At 42.8% G+C, this 16,829-nt stretch overlaps 7 protein-coding genes across 7 annotated transcripts; 3 read left to right on the top strand and 4 right to left on the bottom strand.

Annotated features, from left to right (window-relative positions):
* Nucleotides 1–3,068: 3,068 nt before the first annotated feature.
* On the top strand, nucleotides 3,069–5,342 carry LOC113499647 (larval cuticle protein A2B-like). The gene is made up of 2 exons (XM_026880185.1): nucleotides 3,069–3,651; nucleotides 4,815–5,342. The coding sequence occupies exons 1-2, from the start codon at nucleotides 3,640–3,642 to the stop codon at nucleotides 5,247–5,249; spliced, it is 447 nt and encodes a 148-aa protein (XP_026735986.1). The 5' UTR covers nucleotides 3,069–3,639; the 3' UTR covers nucleotides 5,250–5,342.
* A 320-nt stretch (nucleotides 5,343–5,662) lies between these two features.
* LOC113499594 (cuticle protein 21-like) lies at nucleotides 5,663–6,706 on the top strand. Its single transcript, XM_026880108.1, has 2 exons — nucleotides 5,663–5,744; nucleotides 5,944–6,706. Exons 1-2 carry the CDS (start codon nucleotides 5,663–5,665, stop codon nucleotides 6,645–6,647), a joined length of 786 nt encoding a protein of 261 aa, XP_026735909.1. The 3' UTR covers nucleotides 6,648–6,706.
* A 141-nt stretch (nucleotides 6,707–6,847) lies between these two features.
* Nucleotides 6,848–9,197, bottom strand: LOC113499637 (tetratricopeptide repeat protein 25-like). Its single transcript, XM_026880172.1, has one exon. It carries the CDS (start codon nucleotides 8,735–8,737, stop codon nucleotides 6,953–6,955), a length of 1,785 nt encoding a protein of 594 aa, XP_026735973.1. The 5' UTR covers nucleotides 8,738–9,197; the 3' UTR covers nucleotides 6,848–6,952.
* A 78-nt stretch (nucleotides 9,198–9,275) lies between these two features.
* On the bottom strand, nucleotides 9,276–11,017 carry LOC113499641 (larval cuticle protein A2B-like). The gene is made up of 2 exons (XM_026880178.1): nucleotides 10,637–11,017; nucleotides 9,276–9,888 (listed from the first exon to the last, which is right to left on the bottom strand). Exons 1-2 carry the CDS (start codon nucleotides 10,646–10,648, stop codon nucleotides 9,337–9,339), a joined length of 564 nt encoding a protein of 187 aa, XP_026735979.1. The 5' UTR covers nucleotides 10,649–11,017; the 3' UTR covers nucleotides 9,276–9,336.
* Nucleotides 11,018–11,094: 77 nt separating this feature from the next.
* LOC113499643 (larval cuticle protein A2B-like) lies at nucleotides 11,095–12,664 on the bottom strand. Its single transcript, XM_026880180.1, has 2 exons — nucleotides 11,969–12,664; nucleotides 11,095–11,691 (listed from the first exon to the last, which is right to left on the bottom strand). Exons 1-2 carry the CDS (start codon nucleotides 11,978–11,980, stop codon nucleotides 11,167–11,169), a joined length of 537 nt encoding a protein of 178 aa, XP_026735981.1. The 5' UTR covers nucleotides 11,981–12,664; the 3' UTR covers nucleotides 11,095–11,166.
* A 253-nt stretch (nucleotides 12,665–12,917) lies between these two features.
* On the top strand, nucleotides 12,918–13,688 carry LOC113499642 (larval cuticle protein A3A-like). Its single transcript, XM_026880179.1, has 2 exons — nucleotides 12,918–12,987; nucleotides 13,102–13,688. The coding sequence occupies exons 1-2, from the start codon at nucleotides 12,976–12,978 to the stop codon at nucleotides 13,648–13,650; spliced, it is 561 nt and encodes a 186-aa protein (XP_026735980.1). The 5' UTR covers nucleotides 12,918–12,975; the 3' UTR covers nucleotides 13,651–13,688.
* Nucleotides 13,689–14,950: 1,262 nt separating this feature from the next.
* Nucleotides 14,951–16,694, bottom strand: LOC113499644 (larval cuticle protein A2B-like). Its single transcript, XM_026880181.1, has 2 exons — nucleotides 15,896–16,694; nucleotides 14,951–15,788 (listed from the first exon to the last, which is right to left on the bottom strand). Exons 1-2 carry the CDS (start codon nucleotides 15,905–15,907, stop codon nucleotides 15,291–15,293), a joined length of 510 nt encoding a protein of 169 aa, XP_026735982.1. The 5' UTR covers nucleotides 15,908–16,694; the 3' UTR covers nucleotides 14,951–15,290.
* Between the last annotated feature and the right edge of the window lie 135 nt (nucleotides 16,695–16,829).

Genomic DNA, 16,829 nt, shown 5'->3' with positions numbered 1-16,829 from the left:
ACGGGAAATATCTATGGTAAAATGCGCGACACTCGTATTTCTTTTAAATCAAAATTGAAATGGTGCCGTTACAATCAATCCCAAATTAAATTAGACATAATAGCAAAAAGTCACGAATCAAAGGATTTCGGAAAATTTTGGAAAAATACCAGTAAGATGAGTCCTAAGCAGAGTCTCCCAGTGAGTGTGGCTGGACTGTGTAACTCTAAAGATATTGCAGACATGTTTGTTAGTCACTTTAAAGTTGAGCCACTTTCAAAACCAGGGGCATCAGTCCTGTCAACGGTGACCGACAATGGGGATATTTCCTTGGAGAATAATGTAAAGTTTTCCGCAAGGGAGGTTGCCAATGTAATAAAAAACATGGTTAGAGGTAAATCTCCAGGATATGATGACCTAAGTGTTGAGCACCTGCGACATGCTGGAGTACACCTACCGAGGGTATTATCCACGTTTTTTACCCTCTGTATGAGTCACTCGTACCAGCCGAGTGATCTTATAAAAACGATTGTTGTGCCAATCATAAAAAATAGGACTGGTGATACTGCGGATCCTTCTAATTACAGGCCAATTTCGTTGGCTACAATTACAGCTAAGGTGTTGGACTGTCTGCTTGATACACACTTGGCGAATAACATCAAAATTCATGATGCGCAATTCGGCTTTAGGCCCGGCCTATCGACAGAAACCGCGATTCTTTGTCTAAAGCAGACTGTCCAATATTATACAGCTAGAAAGACACCAGTTAATGCGTGCTTCCTCGATTTGTCCAAGGCATTCGACCTGGTACAATATGACACACTTTGGGAAAAGCTGAGGAAGGAAAGCAGTGTTGACGGGTCAGTAATTTCTTTGCTAATGTACTGGTACAACAATCAGACAAACAGTGTTAAATGGGCGGGAGCACTATCAAATGTGTATAGGCCAGAGTGTGGGGTGAGGCAGGGGGGGATAACCTCACCACGCCTATTTAATTTGTACATCAATCGACTCATTGATGAACTCAGCAGCACTCATGTAGGATGTCACATTGACGGTACTTCTGTTAATAATATAAGTTACGCAGATGATATGGTGCTGCTGTGTCCATCAATCAGCGGTCTCAGGTGGCTCCTAAGAAAGTGTGAAGATTATGCGGCGACTCATGGGCTCAGGTACAATGCTAAAAAGAGTGAGTTACTTATCTTTAAGGCGGGCACCAAATGTTACTTGAATGTGCCACAAGTTACTATTTGTAATACACCATTGACTAGAGTGTCTCATTTCAAGTACCTGGGTCACTGGGTCACCGAGGATCTCAATGACAACATGGACATTGAACGGGAGCGCAGGGCGCTGGCTGTCCGATGTAATATGCTGATTCGCAGATTTGCGCGGTGTACAAGGGACGTTAAAACTACTCTCTTTAGAGCCTATTGCCAGTCCTTTTACACGTGCGCTCTGTGGGTTGGCTATACGCAGAGGGCATACAGCGCCCTGCGTGTTCAATACAACAATGCGTTCAGAATGTTGAATGGACTGCCACGTTTTTGTAGTGCATCAGGCATGTTTGCGGAGGCCAGAGTTGATGGTTTCCATGCAATCATACGCAAACGTTGCGCTTCCCTCCTCCGCAGAATGCGTGGCAGTTCACACAGCATCTTGAGCGTATTGTGTGATAAATGGGATAGTCCAATATTGGGCCATTGGATTAGACTGCACGCGATGTAGACTGTAATGTAGAATTAGTTTTATTTATTTATATTATATTAAATTACTAACACTAGGTTAAGACCATTGTTTACTAACATTTTATGGACTTTTGGTCTGAAATAAATGCTTAATAATAAATCTGTTCCCGCTCTCTTAACCCAATGGTTGTCATAGTTTCCAGTTCCTCAGTTAGAACTTATAAAAATCTAATGAAAAGTCAAAGGTTTTGCGTACAATCCCAACGCACGCACCAAGTTTTAAATTTTTTTGTGCTTTTAAAATAAAATCGCATTTTCCTCGTTACGGAAGACACATAGAAATATGGATCTAACTCCAGATCTCTCTCTGTCGGAGTGCCATGGTACGCTTGTGTATTTGAGTCCCGCCTATAGACACAGTAAAACAATGGAAATGTTCCCATATACCTTACGAAAGAGGAAATTCCTAATATGTCCTGGCCGCTGCCTGGTGCCTTGCAGACGAGAAAGAAATTGGTCTAGATATTAACATGTTTGGGCTGTCCCCTATCTTACGGCGACTAGTTGTTATTCCTTAAAACTGTTAGAACAACGAAAATGCTCATGTTAGTATTTTGCTTCTTGTTATAACCCTTTGCTTTTATCATTTACTAGCTGATGCCCACGACTTTGTCCACGTGGTGTTTTTTTAGAGTCCACGCAATTTCTGCTAGTATTTGTAATCATTTATAAAATCGAATGTACCCAGCCACCCACCACCGCAAATACATATGGTTACAAGTGAAAAAAAAAGAATTACTTGCATCGCTTTCATAAATGCATAAGCGTTTAAGCAGTTAAGGATTTCTCATTATTCCTACGTTTTTACACTTATTTTCTGGTTTGTATGTTTGTTTGTCGTTTCGGCTTTTTGTAACTTAACTTAAGACTTGACAAGAACATGAAGGGATGACATTCGTTGTGTCTGAAGTCTGATACTAGACAACTGTAAACTCTCGTAGTTCATCTGAGTATTTGCTTGTCGGCGACAAATTCACTAGTAGAGAGAATTAAGAACGAAGAGCAAAGGAAATTGAGAGCCACTACTGCGACATGATTATGTACCTTATTGTTCCGCTAGTGATTGGTTAAGCTAGTGAGATATGAATGATATTTTACAAATGAAGCTTTAGATTCAATATTGTACATTTAAGTGTAGTAGACGTTTTCAGTATGGCTAAAAATTTATTTTAGGTACCAATGGCTCTAGTAAGCCTTTCGTTCTAAAAGGGTTAGCACCTAGTTAAAACCTAAACTATAAAGTAAATTACAAAATACCTAATCGGTTGTTGGTGAAAACACACCGTATGTAATATATTTTCGTGTCACTGACGCACGGACGGACATGGAAGTATGATTGTTTAGCCTCTTAGCTGTAATTTAGTTTATCATTTCTATTACTTTTTACAGCAGATTTGAAGCTTACGCACGTATTGACTAGGTTCAGATGTTTTTATACTCAAATGGTTTCTTTCTGCAACATTTAAAATTTCGTTATAGATTTAAATAAGTTATACCACAAAAAAAGGAAAACTGATTTATACAAGGCTATCACAGATCTTTTGCCCATGTAATTACCACATTAGCCGTTCACGTTGATGGAAGCTTTATTTTTTTCTTAATTTTACCTCTAGTCCAGTGGCAGGGTGCCGTCTCACGGACGACTGAAAGACAAATGAGGACGAAACGAATTTCGGCGATGAATCAAACCCGGAAGCGGGTCGATCACGAATCAATACAGTTCGTGAAACGTAACATGTATCGCAAGAGTCATCGGTGTCGCGTAATTCGTAGCACTTTCTTCAATAAGCAGAGTTGTATGGAGCTCACGTCCTGTGTTGCGATGTGCTCGATATATAACGCGGAGCCGCCCGACGGGAATCACATTCCACATCGAGGACTGTGACCAACCCATCCCACACACACAGACATGGACTCCAAGGTGAGCAGGACAAGCAATTATTATTTTTCTTCTTAGTCATTTCATAATTCGGTTTAAAGTTTAGTGTCTTCAATCGTAGTAGTGCAAATTCCTGGTTTATTCTTTTTGGGAAGAGAACTTTTCAACAGTCAGCATTTTCAATCGTAATATTACCTATAAAATAAGATAAACCTGAGCATTTCTTTGTAATGTAACGTTTGTGCGAATGCTTGGGCCTATTTTTTGGTACGTGAAAGGGTCATACGTAGTCCAGGTGTAAAAGTGTTAACTGCATTAATATTTCAGCAGCAATTATTGATTTCAATGTGTCAAACTGTCAAATTCTACGAGAGTACTTCACCGTCTAATGAGACCACTATTCAGTATCCCTAGTGCGCAAACGCAACGCTATCATGCGCTTGCGTGTCAAACGATTCATATCGGGGAGTTTTGCGTCATTGCCGCGACTTCATTTTGATATTTTCGCTTCGAAATCAATTAATCAAAATTTATTTGATTACATTTTAAATTTTCTTTTATTGTAGAAAAAAAAAACAAATGATTTTATTTTTTTTGTTTTATCATAAAGTGGAATAACATTCCCTTGTCACCCATAAAATGTAAAATATGTTTTTCTGTTTTGTACTTTCACGCAACAGGACAAAATTTTGTAATCATTCCAATTAATATAAAAACCTTGTCGAAACAGATCACTTTTATAGTGAAATGACTTACTTTTTACAATTTACGAGCCCTGTAAAAGTGAACCGTTCAAATTCTATTTAACATTCAGTTAAATGCAAGCGTACGATGCAAACATTTATAAGTGGCGTTATTATTCTCGTCGCGTTTAGTTACGAAGAAAGGGTTTAAGCAGTGTCGCAAGGCTAGCGGACGGCGCACTTGTAAACAATGCGACTCTATTATTGTTGCACAATGTTATTATATTTGTAACACTGTAATAGTTTCACTGTTGCATGACTAATATGATATGTCTTCTAAACTCTACTTGCGTCTGCTCGGGGCAAGTTTTTCGCTCAAACAAACTAACAAACAAACTCTTCAGCTTTATATATTAGTATAGAGTATATATTACTATTCTCTTTTCTCTATTTTTTCATTTTCAAATCCTTAATGTTATCTTTTACATCTTTAACTTCCCATTACATTATTTTTCCTTCCAGATTGTAGTATTCATCTGCTTGGTGGGCGTCGCTAGCGCAAGCGTGCTGGCCCCCGCGCTGCCCCTCGCCCGCGTCGATCCCCTGCCGCAGTACTCGTACGGGTACGACGTGCAGGACTCCCTCACCGGGGACTACAAGGGCCACCAGGAGCACAGGAACGGAGACCTGGTGACGGGCTCCTACTCTGTGGTGGACCCTGACGGCACCAGGAGGATCGTTGACTACACTGCTGATCCCCTCAATGGCTTCAACGCGGTGGTGCGCCGCGAGCCGCTAGTCCTCGCAGGCCCAGCGAAGGTCCTAGCTCCCGCCCCGGTGGTCGCCCCCGCTCCCATCCTGGCCAGAGGCCCCGTCCTAGCCCCTGCCCCCGCTCCAGTCTTTGGCCCCGCGCCTGCGCCCTACTTCGCCCCCAGGCTAAACCCATACTATTTTTAGATGAATTATTACAATTTTGTTGTTGATATCTTTACTACTAGCTTTTAATGACTGTTATTTATGTAAATAAACGCTTTTGATACATTTATTGAACATGTTCTTTTTTTTTAAATATAACAACTTTATCTTGAAAGATTAAAAAACTTTACGAAATAGAATAGAAAGTACAATACTTATATATTTTTGTGTATGCTGTCGAAAGTTTTATGCAGAGATCGCAGTTCATACTGACATACAGAAATCTTTTTAATTTTCAAAACACTTCAGATACCATTATTTAAGAGGTCAACAGTTAAGCATATGTTTTGAATACTTGGAAACTGAGTACTGCTATAATTGGGCTTAATAGGATAATAAGCGGACGGGTGAGCACAGGCCGCCGTCCCATGCTGTAGTGTGGCGACTCACGCAGAATGCCACCCGACGCGTCGCCGACTCGCATTCCGGTGAAGATCGCGACCTTGCCTCGATTAGCCGCTTCAATTAAAAGCGAAAGTTTCAATAAACTGTCATATGTATGAGGTTCGATTACCGGATTGGGCTTGTGACGTCACATCGATTTGAACACTTGAGTGGACGTGCGGTGAATATAAAACGAGACTGTGCTCTGTAAGCGCCAGTTCTATCTCACAACTGAACATTATCACATCCAAAAATGGCATTTAAGGTACCTACGAGATTTTGTTGCTATAAGAAACAGTATGTTATTGGGAAGAATTCAGGATTTATATTCTTTTCTTTTTACAGTTTGTCGTCCTCAGTTGCCTTGTTGCATTTGCAAGCGCTGGTCTTCTCCCAGCTGCTCAAGTTTCGTACTCGGCACCTCTGACCTATACCAGCCACGCTGTCCAAGCCGCTCCCGCATACTATGCTGCTGCTCCAGTAGCCAAGATCGCTGCTCCAGTGGCATACGCCGCCCCTGTCGCCAAGGTTGAAGCTTATGATGCCAACCCACAGTACAGCTTCTCTTACGACGTTCAGGATGGACACACTGGAGACTCCAAGTCTCAGCAAGAAACCCGCGATGGTGACGTCGTGAAGGGCTCCTACTCCGTCGTCGACCCCGACGGCACCAAGCGCACTGTTGAGTACACCGCCGACCCCCACAACGGTTTCAACGCCGTCGTGCACAGAGAGCCCCTCGCCCACGCCGCTAAGATCGTCGCCCCCGTCGCCAAGGTGGTCGCCCCTGTAGCTTACCAAGCCGCTCCCGTCGCGTACACTGCTCCCATCGCCAAGGTAGCGGCTCCAGTCACCTACCACTCCGCCCCAGTCGCCTACGCTGCCCCCGTCGCTAAGGTGGCTGCATACCAGGCTGCCCCGTCCTACACCTACCACAGTGCTCCCGTAGTGCACTCTGCCCCCGTCGCCTACTCCACCCCCTACTACCACCATTAAGTTGTTACGTAACAAACTTTAATGCCATGTTGTAAATAAATTATAATTTATTGATTAAATTTTGTTTTGTTTACTTTTGCCCTTGTATTTCACTATATATGAGATAGGGTTTTAACTCATTTCCCTTATATTTATTCAAACACCGTTTTTCCTGATATTTGAGGGTTTGCTTTTTAATTATTATTGATTAAATAGACTTATTCATTTTGTATACTCTCTTGTTAAAAACTTTTTATTATAAAAACAATTTAAATATTAAGTTGGAATAGGAAATGTATAATGTCCGATAAAACAACTCGTACCAATCAAATGTCAAACATTTGAAATCCAGCCACATCAGAGCGCAGTGGCTTAGGCAGCACTTGCTCCGGCCCGGGGATGACGGACAGCCCGCGCTGGCGGCGCTTTTTCCGCTCTGAGCGCACGTCGCCGGGACCCTCAGTCTTACGCGGAAGCACAGAAAAGCGGCGCCCGACCGGCACCGTCGACATACGCTTGAATAGCACCTGGGTCTCCACACGTTGTTCTTGATCCATAACAGACAGGACCTGCTTTTCGCGCGTTATTATGGCCTTACGGTCGTCTCCACCAACCGTCTCAGTGGCCATCTCCGCACACTTTGACAGGAATGCTTGAACCCTTTCAGGATCTTGTAATTTTTTAGACCACTCATACGCTTCTTCAACTTGTACGCGTACCTCGTTTGCGTTACCTTGTTGCATATCACCACTCATCAATACAAAGGATCCATTCAACCACCACGTTATGTTACCCAGTTCTTGTGCTTCCCTCTGGCAACGTTTAGCGTAGAACTTAGCAAGAGCGAAATTCTTCTGAGTTGAAAGTAATCTTGCTAGTTCGTACATTAGCCAACACTTCATGGTCGCGTTTTCGCACATATCCAGAGTAATCATTACTTTTTCAGTAGCGTCTTTAGCATCAATAAACTTGTACGGATAATTCGCCATAACTGAATCGAATGAAGTAGGGCGTCCGACAGGCAAGCCCATGAGGAACGCAATACGACGTCGATTGCCACGTTCGCTGAGAGTATAAGACAGGCGATGCTGGGAAAGGTAGCCTTCCCCAACCGCTCTGTATAAGCGATCAGTGTAAATTTCTTTGTCAGGCAAAGTCCTTGGAGTCTTGACATCCAGGAACATTTGCATACGCTCAGCTTGTGCAATGAGATCCATGACACGGTGTTCACGCATGCTCTTTTCAATCTGTTTCAACAGACGCTCAGCAGTCTTCGCACCAATTTCACGTTCCTGAATCAACACAGCCTCCTTATACTTATTCTGGTGCTTAGAATCTGCTCTTTCAGCCAGCTTAATAGTGTAGTATGGTCTCTGCGCGCGCAACATTTCCTGCCTTTCGCTAAGAGACCGTAAAGCTTCTTGTACTATTTCATTTAATTGCTGGCTTCCACTTGAGTTCGCTGATTTAATACGAGGGTCTTGCATAAGCTCTTGAAGAAAAAACTTATCATATGCCATAGGCCCAAGGTACTTCATAGCGAGAACGCGAGCAAGTGTGCTATGTTTTCTAGCTTCCATTTGGGTAAGCTTGCGTTTGCGTTCTGGTTTGGGTATACGGGACACATGTAAAGGCTTTGAGGGTTCATTCTCATCTGTGCGTACAGCTTCCAGCTGTTTTATCAATGGCAAGAAATCTAACATTACGTTGCCGGCGTTAGCACCAATACAGTCTTGAATAGTTTCTAGTCCTTGGTTAATGCCCTCCATAAAGTAGGGCGGTTGTCGTCGTAGTCGTAGTCCGCGGAAATTTATAACGACAGATCGTTCAAAGTCCGACATGGTGTACATGGCGCGCGCCTGCATGTTGCGCGCGTTCATGTTGCCGGGCTCGAGCTTGAGCGCGACCTCGGCGTCGGCGTAGGCCTGCACGGGCCGCACCGCGTCGGCGCATACCTGACTGCGGCCCGTCAGCGTGCGCACATCCTCAGGGTTGCTTTTGAAAGCTTCATCGTATGATGCATTTGCTTTTTCAAATTGTTCTAGGCGACGGAGATAGGCTCCACGCTCACGATATACTGTGAGTGCTCCAAACAATTGCTTTTCCTCCATTTTTATGTTGTAATTGTAAAACCTTACAAATATAAACTAAAAAATAAAGAAAATGATTCAGGAAATCTAACTACGTACTATGAATAAAAGACAGAATGGCATCTGTCATATAACCAAAAAAATATGCTTTTTAGAGTAGGTAAGTAGGTCTCACGTGTGTGCGACAAAATTTATTTTATTCAATGTTACCGAGAAAGACTCCCTTATGGAAATTTCAAAATTAGGGCAACAACGAGAGAAGTATAAATTGTGAGGTAGAGGACAATTATGAACTAGATTTTTTACAGAATGTTTTTGTCAAGTAAGTGTCAAATAAGTGCGACTTTATTAGTAAGTAATCTTACAAGTACTTTTTTTAGCTATTTGACCATTAAGTATGTATTTTAAACAATTCATGAATAACCAACTGATCTTATTTTTACAGTAGGTATGTGTACTGTCTGACTGAGTCCTTATTAACTGAGTCCTTGAGACCTTATTTAAATCATTTCGTTTAAGCTCATTATTTTGGAACATTCAATAAAGCGAAAAGTATAGATTTAGGGTATCAAAAATTTATTTGGCCTTAGTTGTCAGTATGGGATCACGTAGAAAGATGTTTAAACAGCTACAACTGGCGCAGCGGCGGGGTAAGCATACTGGGCGTAGGGTGCGTACGCAGCAGCCACTGGTGACGTGTATGCGGCGAATCTAGCGACGGGAGCGGTGTACGCCGCCGCTGGGTAGGCTACTGGAGCTGTGTATCTAGCAGCTACTACGGGTGCAGCGGCGACGGGGGCAGCGGCATAGCGAGCAGGTACGACGGCGGGCTCAGCGACCACAGCAGGCGCCGCAGCCACTAGGGGCTCCTTGCGGACCACAGCGTTGAAACCGTTCACAGAGTCAGCGGTGTAGTCCACAACGCGGCGAGTACCGTCAGGATCCACCAGGGAGTACTGGCCCTGCACCAGGTCTCCGTTGCGCTGCTCATTCTGGCTCTTGTAGTCACCGGTGAGGGAGTCAGCTACGTTGTAGCCGAAGTTGTACTGGGGGAGAGGGTCGAACTCTTCCAGGCGAGCGGCAACGGGTGCGGCGGCCACGAGAGGAGCAGCCACCGCCGCTGGTACTACGCCGGCACGAGCCACGGCAATCAAGCATGCGAGGATGACGAACTAAAAAAAATCAATTGGTCAGACTCCATTAACGGTCAACACCGTAGGCAACTACACTAGTTAGTATTATTTAACGTGCGACACATAGCTTGTACTTGAAATAGTGACACGGTTTTGTGAAGGCGAGACCAGTGCAATTGCGCAAGCGCATGCGCGGAGAAATTACTAACAAGCCGAGGATACCTCGTTCGTCAAGGACAGGTAAGGTGTCACCTAATGCATATCAATGAGTGTAAAGTGGCGTCGGGGCTCGACGCCAGCTTACCTTGTTCATATCAATCTATTGAAGTAATTTGGAGATAGATATAACTACTACAATTGGTTAAAAAAAAAAAAACTTAAAAAAACAAACGGATTTGCGTGAAAGGTTCGCTTTAAGTTTCAGTTAACGTATGTTCTTGTCCAATTGAATAAATTCAGAGAAAAGTCAAGCACTTTCAGAATTAAATGTGGTATATAATTACAAGTTTTCGTGATTCTGATGAATCATTTAAAGTTGGCACGGTTATTTAGACATGCTTTGCGTATTCAAACAATTACAATCGCATTACAAATTCCGCACAAAACCAATCATTAATTTAATTTTCCCAAAACAAACGAAATTACCAATTGGACTAGATAACAATGAAGCAAAGGAGGAGAGTTACATGAAGGCTGGCAGGAAAGTTCCAACGATCAAGATGAGGAGATAAAATATCAAATAAGCTAATGAATAGGTTTATTGTTTATGGTTCGTTAGACTAATTACCTTAAAGGCCATTTTTGTTGGTGAGTTGGAGTTGTGGAGTGAAGAGATGAGCGACTATGCTCCCTTTGTCTCCGGCGGGGTATATATACCGGCTGCGGGTTGTGACACCGCCTCAAGTTCGCGCTTTGTATTATGTGTGCGCATCACTATGGATGTGCACGCAATTGGAAATGAGGTATAATTTGTCAATGGCGGAAAATTCGAACGCGGTCTTGACTTTCGGCCAACTATTATGAAATAATAAAAAAATATTACGGTCACTGTTCTCTTCACGAAGGCCCTGCCTTTCGTGATTGATCACTGTTTCTAATTTCTTAATTATTGCTTCAAATCCATTGTAGATTTCTTGTAAATTCTTCTTCTAAAATACACAAATGACAATAACCATAGACGATCTCTTTCGTGTGGACATTTGAGTACCTCCAATCCGTTATCTCATGAAAGAAAATATGCAAATATCAATCTATAATTATAATTTATTTACTTATTTCATCAGTTCTAATTTGGTGTTTGATAACTCTACGGCCATTTTAATGGTGGTAGATGGGAGCGGAGTAGGCGACAGGGGCGGCGTGGTAGACAGGGGCGGCGTGGTAGGCCACGGGAGCGGCGTGGACGACAGGGGCAGCGTGGTAGGCTACAGGGGCGACCACCTTGGCGACGGGGGCGACGATCTTAGCGGCATGAGCGAGGGGCTCTCTGTGCACGACGGCGTTGAATCCGTTGTGGTCGTCAGCGGTGTACTCAACAGTGCGCTTGGTGCCGTCGGGGTCGACCACGGAGTAGGAGCCCTGGACAACGTCTCCGTCGCGGCTCTCGTGCTGGGACTTGGAGTCTCCGGTGAGACCGTCCTGCACGTCGTAAGCGAAGCTGTACTTGGGGTGCGCGTACTCCTCGACGGCAACCTTGGCGACGGGCGCCAGCACCTTAGCGACGGGTGCGGCGTACGCTACCGGGGCGGCGTGTACAACGTGCGCGGCTGGGGCGGCGTACGTGACGTGGGCGGGCAGGAGTCCTGCGCTGGCCGCTGCCACCAAGCAAGCGAACACTACGAACTGAAAATAGGAAAATATTGGTCATTAGCATTGACAAGCTAAAAACTGATAAAAATATATCATTTCTATATCAATCAATAATGAATTTATTGAATGTATCAGATGTGGACAAGTATCTGAATCATTTCCTGTAATGTTTATATTGTGTACAGCTGATATTGTGTCAGTTTAAGTTAATTAATAAAGTGCCTTATAAGTCATGCAAACTAAACTATCAATGCTTCCTCGACTTTAAATTAATCAGGCGTTATGAACAAACAAATTCATTAATATCTACCTTGAATGCCATTGCTGGAAGTGTATCTAATAAGATCCAAAGACCGTATGATATGAATTGATATCATGTTCATCTATTTTATATGGCCAAAATATCGCCTTAGGCTTGGCGCCGACACCCACCCCGACGACCAATGACATGAGAGATGAATGTACACAATGTACACTTGTTATGTTACAAGGACTACCACGCAAATAGATCTGATTAATGTCAATGTTCTTGTGTATTTGTCTTTGACCTTTAAAGTGGACACATGTTATAGATAGAGAAGGCCGGAAGAAAATAATGCGTGTGTGTTAGTTGATTAATATGGTGAAATTGAACGAAAGTAACAATTAGAGAAATCGATTGAATGCTCACAACAATCATTCGTGGAACACACAACATATACATGTACAGCCTGTACGCCTGTGTGCCGGTCTCAGTTATCCATGCAGCCCAAAAAAACATTTTTTTCTCAAATAATTTTGAGAAGTTCCTACACGACATACAATAATATACCTTATATACTTTTAAGGAGTAAACGATGTTATTTGTGTGAGACCAGTTGATAAATAGGTATGCCAAAAATATTTATGGCAGATGATATTTAGACCGCTAGTCGGTTATTAAGATATGAGCATTAAGACATGAGCAATATTTTGAAAAATATTGTCAAATCACTTCTGACTAGCCCAAAACTAGATAAATCGATTATCCATTTCACTCCTAGATAAACTTTTCTTGTAATCTGGTGGCTTGCAACAATAGCCGTAGACGAACAGAAGTTACTTGATCAAAAATTTACGTTTCCTATTTCATCGTATCAAATGGGAATAAATATCTGGATAAAAACAGTAAAAGTGATTACTTTCCGCGTAACTGAGTAGTCAAGTAGTCCTTGTAGTACGAGTTACAACTTGATGCAGTTTACGCCTGGGGCTTATTTCATACGCGTATATATGCGCGATTGATTCAGTTCGAATATCAAACGTTCATTAGAACTCATTTGATACACAATTACTACAATGGCATTCAAGGTAAAAATATTTTATTATAGAGATAAGGGGATCGGGCTCCCATAATACAGACGAACAGCTTATATACGTACTCGTTTTACCGCTCTTTGACTTACAATATTTTTATGTTTTCAGTTCGTAGTGTTCGCTTGCTTGGTGGCTGCGGCCAGCGCAGGGCTCCTGCCCACCGCCCACGTCACGTACGCTGCCCCAGCCGCGCACGTTGTACACGCCGCCCCGGTAGCGTACGCCGCACCCGTCGCTGAGGTGCTGGCACCCGTCGCCAAGGTCGCCGTCGAAGAGTACGCCCACCCCAAGTACAGCTTCGCGTACGACGTGCAGGACGGTCTCACCGGTGACTCCAAGTCCCAGCACGAGAGCCGCGACGGAGACGTTGTCCAGGGCTCCTACTCCGTGGTCGACCCCGACGGCACCAAGCGCACTGTTGAGTACACCGCTGACGACCACAACGGATTCAACGCCGTCGTGCACAGAGAGCCCCTCGCCCACGCCGCTAAGATCCTCGCCCCCGTCGCCAAGGTGGTTGCCCCTGTAGCCTACCACGCTGCCCCTGTCGTCCACGCCGCTCCCGTGGCCTACCACGCCGCCCCTGTGGTACACGCCGCCGCCCCTGTCTACCACGCCGCCCCTGTCGCCTACTCCGCTCCCATCTACCACCATTAAGAGCTTGAAATATTAATAATAAACTAAATTATTGAAAACTTGTCTGTTATTTAAATTTGTCCATTCATACGTGTGTGCAAATACACACGCACTTAATTGAAACCGCTTTTGCCAAAAACACCAAATACTTACACCTCGCTTTTTTATATACTGAATGTTGTCTTCGGTCCATAAGCAAATTCAATAAAATGGGACCTAAGTATATCTATTACAAATGAGCTGTAAATTGTGGAATTATGAAATATGTGTTTTATAAGAAATATATTTTTATAAACCGAATGTGCTAAGTGCGCTGAATCTTGTCAGATACGAGGAAGGATACCTACTACCTAATCGCTGAACAACCAACTTACCTCCATTACTCTGTAACTTGTTACACTAATCTGATTAAAAAAAAACTGATGCCTCTATAATGGGATGACCAGCGAATATGTACCATAGTGGATTCATAAAGGCGAATAACCTGAATATGGTGGTACTGGTATGAATCTTTCGTGGAATTCTTGGAACTACATATTATGCTATGATAGTTCCGCACTTGGTCGCGATTTGGGCGTCGGAAAGCTCTATCGACTATGGGTGGAATCATAACGTTCCGTTTCCATTATGTTACGTTTAAAAAATCTTTAAAAATAATTATGATTCTCAAGTCAGACAAATGGGTGGGAGTTCACAAACGATCGGTCTTAACAAGAATGTAAGTGTTGTTGCTGTTATTTTTTTATACTGAACATTTTTTAATAAGGGCTTCTTTGTGCAACCTATGTTAGAAGAAAGGAAGATATTTATAAAATCTTTATATTTCTTTTCTTTTTGGTGTTACCGACTTCGACTGTTTGAGGCATATTTTTTAATACATATTCTTGTATTTGGATTTATTTGAAATTAAATAAAAATAAACATATTAGATATTTTCACTAGTTGCACCTGTTATTTACACCCACAAATCTAATATATAAAATTCCCTTGTCACGATGTTAGTTACCGTACTCCTCCGAAACCGATCGAGCGATTTTTATGAAATTTTGTATGCATATTGGGTAGGTCTGAGAATAGAACAACATCTATTTTCCATACCCCCAAGTGATAAGGGTTGCTCACACTAAAAAAAATATATTTTATTTTATGGACGAAATTGTTTGTTTTTTTTATAATGTGGCATTAAAAATGCATACAACTAGAAAAATAAAAATTCGGCAAAACAACGTTTGCTGGGTCAGCTAGTTATTTTATAAAAATTGGTCAATCTGTTTCAAGAGTTTGGAAGAGTAACAAACATTATAAACTAAACAAACAAACATTCATGTTGCTTTATCATTTTAATTATGTGTGTATTTCGTCCTCAATAAGTACGCACGATTTTTTTTTATTGCGTTTGGTATGTATTCTTGTGGGCGAGGTATAAAGATAGTGTTTGACTGTAAAAAAAATTGTCGACACTTTCACAGCGCCTAACGGTGCAAAATCGGGCACGAAAATGCCTATTTTGTTCATGTTTACGTGTAGAGCCAATGGGTAATATCGACTTAAGGAAATCTCTTTAGTATATTCAAGTTATTCTTTAATTGCTTCTTATTCTAATGAAATAAATAACACAATCAATCATTTCCATTTCTTCAGAGTTTGACTAGGCTGTACTCTTAGTGGTGGTAGACTGGGGCGGCGTGGTAAGCCACGGGAGCGGCGTGGACGACAGGGGCGGCGTGGTAAGCTACAGGGGCGACCACCTTGGCGACGGGGGCGACGATCTTAGCGGCGTGGGCGAGGGGCTCTCTGTGCACGACGGCGTTGAATCCGTTGTGGTCGTCAGCGGTGTACTCAACAGTGCGCTTGGTGCCATCGGGGTCGACCACGGAGTAGGAGCCCTGGACAACGTCTCCGTCACGGCTCTCGTGCTGGGTCTTGGAGTCACCGGTGAGACCGTCCTGCACGTCGTACGCGAAGCTGTACTTGGGGTGCGCGTCAAACTCCTCGACGGCAAGCTTGGCGACGGGCGCGGAGTATGCCACGGGTGCGGCGTGCACCACGTGCGCGGCCGGGGCGGCGGCGTAGGCTACTGGGGCGGGGTGAGCGGTGTAAGCCACTGGGGCGATGACTCCCGCCTTAACAGCAGCGATGGCGCAGACCAGAACAACCAGCTGTGAACATAGCATCGAAGGTTATTATTACAGAAATCACAATAAAAAGACCACCAAACTTGAATTAAAAACCTTTAAAAATATTTTAATAACAATTGAATTCCCACCTTGAATGCCATTTTGAGAGATGTGAGTGACTTCACTATGAGATAGCTCAAGTTGAATGTGCCCAAAATTTATCTCAGCGAGCTTTTATATGCCACTGAGCTGTCCCAGGATTGCATTATACCTACCTTCTATTGCGTTGATGCGTGTGTGAGATAGTATGAACCGGTTCGTTAGAGGCGTGACATCATTCAATCGACTTCTCAAGAACTGGGCGTATATTTAATTTGTTAGTATAATAATTTTGTATGACGAAGTGAGTAATGATTAATTTTGAGCACAAAGATCACTTGCTCTGCGTCGACATTTTGGGCAGTTTGTCCTTGTGACAACACAAATGTTGATGTATCGAAATTGTAATGCAGTAAACCGGGCCATTATTCTAGGGCACTAAAAATCACATCTCGTACTTAAATAATAGCTGATGTCCAATTAATAAGATACTGAAACTCGCTGGACGGATTTAGACGAAACTTTTTTGGTACACAGATAGTTTACAACCAGAATTATCATATAGGATATTACATCATTATCCCAATTTCATGTTCCAGTGGGATCTAAGAGGCATTTTAGATTTGTAATGGGCGGGCTCACGGGCAACACCTAGTGTTTTATATATGTCTACCTCTTCATAATTCCTATTATTTAAATTAATATTTAATAAACGTGTCCGGCTGTGTTTACTTCGAGGTCATGATCAATCGGCGGCCTGCCTCTCGAAGAACAATGAGTATAATTTTATGACGTTAAGTAGTAAATTATCTATACTTCTATACTAATATATAAAGCTGAAGAGTATGTTTGTTTGAACGCGCTAATCTCAGGAACTACTGGTCCAAATTGAAAAATTATTTTTGTGTTGAATAGGCCATTCATCGAGGAAGGCTTTAGGCTATGAACCATCTCGCTGCGACTAATAAGGAGCTTAGATATAAT

The sequence above is a fragment of the Trichoplusia ni genome, chromosome 12 (genome assembly GCF_003590095.1).
Source record: "Trichoplusia ni isolate ovarian cell line Hi5 chromosome 12, tn1, whole genome shotgun sequence".
NCBI classification, from domain to species: domain Eukaryota; kingdom Metazoa; phylum Arthropoda; class Insecta; order Lepidoptera; family Noctuidae; genus Trichoplusia; species Trichoplusia ni.
The sequence above is the reverse complement of the archived record's forward strand: the minus strand, read 5'-3'. Positions and strand labels throughout refer to the sequence as shown.